At 35.6% G+C, this 9220-nt stretch overlaps 1 protein-coding gene across 3 annotated transcripts in view; it reads left to right on the forward strand.

Moving 5' to 3' along the window:
- The window catches only part of LOC122636208 (igLON family member 5-like), a 62200-nt gene extending 53531 nt beyond the window's left edge, over nucleotides 1–8669 (forward strand). For all 3 annotated transcript variants that reach the window (XM_043827185.1, XM_043827187.1, XM_043827186.1), the window contains exons 4-6: nucleotides 5833–5988; nucleotides 6578–6911; nucleotides 8251–8669. In XM_043827185.1, the coding sequence (XP_043683120.1) occupies nucleotides 5833–5988; nucleotides 6578–6911; nucleotides 8251–8390 (630 nt within the window). In that variant the 3' untranslated portion in view covers nucleotides 8391–8669. The remainder of the gene's footprint in view (nucleotides 1–5832; nucleotides 5989–6577; nucleotides 6912–8250) is intronic.
- The last annotated feature ends 551 nt before the right edge of the window (nucleotides 8670–9220 follow it).

Consider the following 9220-nt stretch of genomic DNA (forward strand, 5'->3'; position numbering starts at 1 on the left):
GAGTAGATTTATCAAAGTTTATATATTTACTTTAGATATCCTTCGAAATTCGATTTCTCTTCATGCTTATGACAGCTATTTCGGGATAGCCATAAAAGGAAAACATCAAATCGATATATCTGCCGCGGAATTGGCAAAAGCAAGGACGGAAGGGCTAAACGTCGTCGTCTCTCAGTTAACTATTCGACCTCGAAGCTCTAGCAATCCTGATTGCTACCTTGGTTGGTCGTTACGACCATCTTAAAGTTTAACGTTGACGTACGTAAACTTCGAATTGTACGATACGAGTTCGATATCGAGTAATATTCCAGGTAATACTCGTTTCAAACGTGTAACAACTTACGATCATTAAAAATATGTTATTTCAGGTTCTCGATTGTTGTAAATCGGTACAATAAAGGGGATAATAAGAAGTTTATAATTTACACCATATGTTGAAAGTTAGTAAAAATCTTAGTGTATTGCTCTATACGTACAATACTGTACTATTCTTTTTATTCACAAACGAACCTTACGGAAAGGAAACATTCGAAGTTCTTTCTTTAGAATCACTTTTATCGATTCAGCTTTCAACGACATCTTTAAGATTCCAACGAAGCCATTTTGCCCTTTAGATCGTGCTGTCTATGCTATTACTCTCTTCACGAAAAAGCCCTCGAGCTTGAATGCTCTGCAAACAGTTAATATGCTCCAAAAAATTTACAAAAAGTAATATTATGTAAACCGAGAATGTGTTTGACCTAGTTTTATCAAATTCAAGTGTACCCAATTCCATATATCGAGCTTTAAGAATGTAATTCCATTACATTTTATTCGTCTATGTCTCGTTTTTTTATCGTTTTCTTCTTCTTCTTTCTCTTTCCTTTTTCTTTTTTCTTTTTCCTTCGCCCTCGTACACACATACCCACACGCGCGTGCGCGCGTATATCTCCGTTTATTTCCTCTTGAAAATGTAATTCTTTTCTATTTCGTCGTAGCAACACGATCGTCTTCTCGTTTTGAAACGTACCTCAAGTAAGTACTTACCTCAGATTCCCTCATAATCGTTTCTAGGTGAAATCGAATTCCCTATGGAAAAGCCATACGACCTTTCGAATATCCTTCCCTTTAGGTTACTACAAGTTACCCTATCCGACGATTTCGAAAGAGAGTAGACAATTTTTTCTGTTTCTTTTTTCTTTTCTTTTCTTTTCCTTTTTTTTTTACCTTCCCCTTCCCTTCCCCTTTTTTATTTTATCTCGAAAAACTATTTTCATTATTGTCGATTACAGGGAACGTGAATAAAAAACAAGAAAGAAGACACATCCAATGCTAGTACCTTTTCCTTTTGTCTTTTCTTTTCTTTTTTCTCTTTTTTCTTCTCGAAGACGTTCCTCTTCTTTAGCTTTGTAGACGAGATCAGAGTGTATATTCATGCAAAGAGGTTGATTTTAAGCGCGTATCGAAGCGATCCTTGCTTTCCTTTTCCCCTTTTACCCTCGTTCCAACTACGATTTGAGAATACGGAAAAAGCAATCCCATTCGTTTCACGATTCTCGAGCCTCCTCCTTTTCCTTCCCCTCCCCTCTTCTCCTCTTCATCTTCCTCATCTTCGATTTTCTACTTTCACTCATTCATGCCACCGTTTTTTTCTCTATATCATTTTTTTTTATTCTTTGTCTTTCTTTCTCTTTTTCCTCTTCTCCCCCCCCCCCTCTCTCTCTCTCTCTCTCTCTCTCTCTCTCTCTCTTAGCTGAACATTCGCTTATCTGTATGTATATTCGACGTATATCAAAGCATGACTTTCTTCGTGGTCTTTGCTACATTGAAAATCAATGGCTCGGCAATATTTTGCATTTTCCCCTCCATGATACGCATCTCTAACGATTCCTCGTTCATATGACGACTCCTGCCAATATTATTTTCATATTCCCTTTTTCTCTCTCCTCTCTTTTTTTCCACATCCCTCCCCATTCATTTTTTGTTATGCTTTCTTTCTTTTTATTCTTTTTTTCTTTGTTTTTTCTTTTTAATTTTATTTTTATTCATTCGTTCGTTTGTTTTTTTCTTTCTTTTTCTTTTTTTTTTTTTTTGTTCCTGACGAACCGCCGCACGACCTGCAACGCTCGATATAATATAAAAATTTATTCGAGCGAGAGGATCCTTTGAATAACGAAACGAAACTTTGATGAAATCGTCGACAGACGTTACAATTAGGAGGATACAGAAGGGACAGAGAAAATTACGGATTTACGTGGAACATCTTTTTTTCTTCTTTTTTTATTTCTCTTTCTTCTTTCGTTGTTGTTGATGTTGTTTGTTATCGTCGTCGTCGTTGTTATAAACTCTCTTAGAAGAAAGAGTTATACGCATCTTTGGTCGGGATTGATTGTAATCAAGCAAGTAGAAAGTTCGTTCAGGTTTTATCGGTTAGGAAGCTTTCATTATATCAGATAAGTAGAAGAGATAAGTTAGAATTCATACCAAGACGGTAATGTTACTAGTTTTCCGTTCGATCCTTTGACGAAGACCGTTCTATAGCTAGATAACTTGTAACGGATGTTGTAATGCATCTTGTGTAGGTATGTGCAAGCTTATATGAGAGCCGCTTAACTTCCATGCGATTCGCTGAGAGGACGATAAACGAAGAGTGGATGGGTTGGGGTGGTTAAGAAGGGGGAGGTGAGTTTGTTGGTTGGTTGGTTGGTTGGTTGGTTAGAACGCCGGTAGTTCTTTGAATAGAACTTTCCTCGTTATATGGAAACACTTTTGAAAGCGCATATTTCTGATAACCGAATGAACTTCCGTCTTCCTCTTCCTCGAATGATCGAGCCAACGATCTTAGAGATCCTCGTTACCCGAGATAACGTACGGTGTTGTTGCTGGTAGTAAGATTTATATGGCGTCGTTGAGTTGATCGTTTGGTATAAATCTTTTCTAGTACCTTAGATGTTACCATTTCATGATGGCGCACAAGGCTAGATCGTTTTCAGATACATCCTCACTTCGCGTACGGATTAGAAAAAAAGAGAGAGGAAAAAAATTACAAATTAAAATAGAGAAAAAAACTTGTGTGTCCTTGCTATGATTGTGTTTGGTAGGTAGCTATATTATATCCTCCTTTGATCATTAACTTCGTCGATTATGCGAAACACGTAGAAAATTTGGAACGCCCAAGCGCTTGGTGATGTTCCTCGTCTCGTGGTAATTTCTATCAGAGAGAGAGAGAGAGAGAGAGAGAGAGAGAGAGAGAGAGAGAGAGAGAGACTAAAGATCCAGGGAGATGTAGTTGGAAGATGTAGTTAGCTATAGCTCGGTGATCTTTAATTAAGCTGCTCGTCGGTGGTATATATATAGCTAGTATCGTAAGTACTTGTACACTTCCACGTGATCAACGTTCACCTATGAATCATGCTACTCTTCCTATCTAAGAACACATATATATACATACATACATATACATATATATATATATATATATATATATATATATATCTCTTGCTGAGCTTTGCGATTTATTGTAAGCATCTGTGTCAATTTAACGAGCTTTCGAAGAAACCTTCGACTTTGTCGATGGATCGAAAACTTCCTGATAACTTATTGGCTTATGGATTAACGATGATAAATGCATATCCAATAATGTAGAATCTCATATTTCTTTTCGATAGTTAGACATTGATAGTTTATTATGCTTATTCATTGGTATACTATAATCCTAGCTAACCTTCTTCGAACTACTGTTTCGTATTTGTATGCAATGTCTAGTTGAAGTTATGTGAAACCAAATGGCAGACGTTGGTGTTCCTTCATTGTATCTTTGGTTCTCTCTCACTTTCTCTCTCTCTCTCTCTCTCTCTCTCTCTCTCTCTCTCTCTCTCTCTCTCTCTTTCTATCTCATATTCACTATACCATCTTCTACAAGACAGAGAGAGGCTCACGTAACTTTGTGCTGATTGAGGTAAACTCGAGTACCTGATAACTTCTCTCAGTTCTAGAACTTGTCGTGCCAAATACGCGACGTATACTGAACCTACACACGTTCGAGGTCATACTCGCATAGGCTTCCGCCATATTGGACTTGCCGTTACGACAATCCTTAGGTAGGATAAGGTGCTCTTACCTTGGAACGGAGATGCTACCGAATTTGGGATTACAGGAAACATCTCCGGATTACACAGCATTGCTGATTCTCTCCTTCCCCCTCTCTCTCTCTGTATCTCTATCTCTCTCTCTCTTCCTCTTTATCTCTGAAACGTCATATCATTCGGGAATTGCTTTCCTCTAGAATTTATTGCTTAGAAACGTCTTAATTACATTCTGATCACTAAGACAAAATAGTTATTAGTTTGATTCTACAATACGAACTTTCAAATCAATAATTTTCACTTATCAAATTTATCAGATACTTTGTTGAGTAACAAATATTATCAATTAAAAGTTATTTGTTTTAATATACGATCTAACATTCATAATACTTATCTCTCTCTCTTCCTCCCTCCCTCTCTCTCTCTCTCTCTCTCTCTCTCTCCCTCTCTCTCTCTTTCTCGTCTAATTCGATATAGTTAAGCCCGGGCACTATCTTTACCTACAATTTTCTAACGGAGTTAGCGAATCACTTTGTATACCATACGATAACGAGATATTTGTAACGAGAATATAGTATGGCGGCTCGTTAGATGTCTCCAAAGTTATTTAAGCGTTAAGCCCGAAGCTCGTGTCCTAATTTTGATGTAACCTACCTTGAAATTAGTTAATTAATGTACTAATTTGACGGGACTATACGGGATTGTTATAAAGTCTTATAGTAATTTTTCCTTTAGAATTTTCATTCATACGTTTTTTTGCAATCAAAGTAAATGAATATTTCAATGTGTTCGTAGTAGAAAAATGATGGGGTGGGGGAAGAGAAAAAGTGAAACAAATAGAGAAACAGAGAACGAAAAAAATAATTTCAATGGATACAAAGAAAAATACGTTTGATTCAAGCTCGGCTGTTTGAGATTAATAGTCGAGAGAAATGGTAAAAGAACGTGTGCCTCCTTTTTCAACCTACCGGTTTTTTGCATCGATGTGTATTAATTTTTACGTCCACCCATGAAAAATGACGTATCTACGTATCCTTTTTCTATTTCTTCTTTTTTTCTTTTCTTTTTTCAAGAGAAGTACAGCCGTCGTTGGTTCATCTCTTTTTCGAATTTACCATGAATTCAACCGGCTTGACGAACACTTTTTACGAATATCCTTTTTACCGTATGCATAGATACCCTTGGATTAAGCATTATATTTTCACGATCCAATATTGTAGAGCGATTCTGTTCAATCGTTTTTCGAGGAAAGCATTCGATATCATGTCTTTTTTATCTGATAGATGGATTTAGTGAAATGTACGATTTAATTGTACAGAACTTTATGTATTTTGTTAGGCATTTTTTTCACGAAATATTTGATAATTCCGGATTTTCGGAAAGGAAGAATATAATAAAACGCAGATATTCTTGAAATATATAATACTATAAACAATATATGTGTCCGTATGTGTGTGTGTGTGTGTGTGTATATATATCAATGATTTGTAAGGACATAGAAAATGTAGAGAAAGAGAAAAAGGGAATACATCAATGCTAACAAATTGAGTTCTCTGGTAGAATAGGAAAACATAGAAAGATCCAATACATTTTATGCTTGCTCGTAAATTCTCGATTCTCTTACGACAATATATATATATATATATATATATATATATATATATATATATATATATATATATATAGTTTGCCCTTTATTATAGAAAATATTATACGAAAACAAAAATTATTTGTTGAAAATGTTATGATACTCACGTTTATGTTTTAGATCACATGGTTAAGGCGCAAGGACAGGCAATTATTGACTCTAGGTACTAACAGGCACTCGGTCGATACTCGTTTTGCAGTACGCCATACAAATACAGATTGGGCACTTCAAATACAAATGGTCACTCTAGGAGACGAAGGAATTTACGAATGTCAGGTACTCTCATCAAAAGTTTCCATTTTAGACAATTTTTTATAATTGAACCTTCGAAATAATTTTATGTTAGAAAATATATATACTTTCATTCGTGGTTAAATCTTTTTTCATTTCTCTAAAACCAAAATTGGATTTTCATACTATAGAAAATTATATGATTTAACATCGTTATATTATGTTGGCCGATAATGTCAGGTAAATGTCAAATTAGCTTGGGAAGCTTTAACAATGGACGTTCGAAGACAATGGACATTAACCTATGCTTCACCTTGTTGACCAAAAGGTCAGCCATAGAATAGACCAGCTTAAAACGATTTCTACTCTTTTATTACTGCAAAAATAATTCTATTAGCAAAAATAATTCTAAAGTTTATTCTTGATAGTTGAAGAAAAAAAAAAAGGAGAAATAAAAAAGGAAAGAAAAAAAAGAAGAAAAAAAATAAATATATATATTTATTTTTAGTAGATAATATAAATATAAATATAAATATCCCATGTATGTAGTGATATAGGTACACGACGTGAAAAGTTGAAATTATCGAGGAAACGCTCGAAGCGATGAAAATGAAATTTTATGTCGGCGTTTCAGGTGACGTCACATCCCATACAACGGAGCTTCACACGCTTGAAAATCACGGAGGCGTACTCGATAATACCGGGTGCGCCAGATTTACACGTAAAGCAGGGTTCCAGTTTGCGCTTGGAGTGCCAACTTATGGCAGCGACGGAGCTGCCCCAGTACGTGTTCTGGTATCGTCAAGGACGCATGATAAACTACGACGCCGAGCCCGGTGTTAAAGTTGAGCTCACGAAGAGTGGCTCCATTTTGATGGTAAACAAAACGAAGCCGACGCACGGAGGTAACTACACGTGCAAGGCGAGCAACGCAAAGCCGGCATACGTCATGGTTCATGTTATCGAAGGTAACAATGAAAGATCGATCATTTTATATATTTTCATATTTTCTTATTTCAATTATTCGAATAATGCAAAATAATCGATGCGACAAATGCACGTTTTAAAAGGTTTTTTATTTCTAACAAAATTTCATTTGATAAAAATATATTGTATTATTTTCGAACATTTTACATTTGTTCAACTTATTCGATAAATCGTGAATATATATGTTCAAATAAACTTCAATATTCGTACTATCGATCTATCGTTATTAAAGGTGATTTAATTTTATGATAATAGATGGAAAAAAATGTTCGATTAAAATTATTTTTAATAATTGTTTCTAAAATTCGTCTAAAAGAGTTTCATAGTTTCAGTTTTATAGATTTGTTTCAATAGATTATTTTGATCATAGACGATTAAATATTAAATTTGAAGAAATTTATTCTACAGTCAATTTAATTAATTTTAGCGTCGATGTTCTTTTTGATTTCAACGAAAATTCTAGATCGAGCAGAAAAGAGAGAAGAAAATAAAAAGGAAATGAGTGTCTCCTACGTGAGCAAACTATCGAGCAATTTGGGTTCCGCTCTCATCCAGAGGCTTGTTACTTTGGTGTCGCTCGAATTCGTTTAAAATGTATTTTCTAAGTCAAAAGGAAGAAATTCCTAAGGTCTAGTTCCCTTGTCCTTTTCGTTAATTTAACGATTCCTTTCCGGTTCCGTCGAACTTCCTAGAGATCATTCTCGAATGAGAAATTTTGGGTAGGAGCGTGTGCAATCTGAAAACGTGTCTTCTCTCAAGGAATTCACAAGAGATATTCCCTTGTCTACTAGAAGTTAGTCTAGAGATCAGTGTTTCCCAACGTGAGAGGTATGATCCACAGAATGTTAATTTGAATATTTTCAGGATAAAATTAAAAAATCATATTGCATTATCGACACCAACAAATCGCTATCACGAAAATATTCCATTCCACTTTTACTATTTATATATGTCATATACGTATATACAAAAATTATATATAAATAACATTATTAATATATATAAATAGAATTATTCATCCCTACATATATTATACAAATTTCATTTCAAGATATTTTCAATTAACTTTGCGAAACAATTGTTATCATCGTAAGATCGTAACAGACGTAAAATCAAGATCATTTTAATCGTTGAAATGATATCTGATCTCCAAATAGAAGATTGAGAAACACTGAATTAGATCTTCGGTCCGAATAATACAGAATACACACACACACACATACACACACACATATATATATATATATATATATAAATGGAAAAGTAGAGAAGGATGGATTGTGAAAATCTAACCGATAACTTTCTAATCTCATTTTACAGAGGAGGAGAAGCCAGCAGCCATGCACGGTGGCGACAGGAGGAACCTCAGTCCAGCAATTTTGGCGAGTAACTTTCTGGTTTCCCTACTTGCGGCCGTCAGCTGGAGGATACCGAGTTTCACGAGCCTCTACCCGACGTGAATCATCGACTTGGAAGTTTTGCCGGTTGGAACACCGGCACCAACTCATTTCGCGGTGACGGCCATACTCGTCGACCGATCCGCACGACCTCCCGTTATAAAATCCGACGATAAGCGTCAATCCTCCGTGGACTTTCAAGCGTGTTGCGTCGTTACGATTCAGACTCCTTTATCTACCACACCTATTCGTGTCATCTAAGCGTCATTGACCGTAAAACAAAAATAAGACCGATTGTCTTTCTTTTGAACGAAAGAGATGGAGAAACGAAATAAAGAAAGAGAGAGAAAGGAACAGAGACGTAGTGAGAGAGAAGAAAAGAAAAAGAGAAAGAGCCATATATATATATATATATATATATATATATATATATATATATATAGAGAGAGAGAGAGAGAGAGAGAGAGAGACAGAGAGAGAGAGAGAGAGAGAAAGGAACAACATAAACATTGTTTTTCTCTTTATTCATTTTGAAGGACAATTTTAAGAAGAATTTTGTTTTCGATCGATAAGATTCCTTTTATTTTTCTGATTTTATTCACAGTATGTTTCTGTCTCTCTACGAGATTACGTCTCTCTCTCTCTCTCTCTCTCTCTCTCTCTCTCTCTCTCTCTCTCTCTCTCTTCCTCTTCTCTCTCACTCTCTCGTTCCCTTTGTATCTTTCTCCCTTCTTTCTTCGATAGAAATTCTCTACCTTTTAAGAATTTCCTTTCTCTCGATTCTTTCCAATCGTTTCCCCCGAAAAGATATTCGGCTCGCGTACGCGCTCTCGCGGTCGGACGAACTATCATTCTTCGTTTTTTGGAATTGACTTAGGATCGTACAGTAGGAT

Source organism: Vespula pensylvanica, chromosome 21 (genome assembly GCF_014466175.1).
Source record: "Vespula pensylvanica isolate Volc-1 chromosome 21, ASM1446617v1, whole genome shotgun sequence".
NCBI classification, from domain to species: domain Eukaryota; kingdom Metazoa; phylum Arthropoda; class Insecta; order Hymenoptera; family Vespidae; genus Vespula; species Vespula pensylvanica.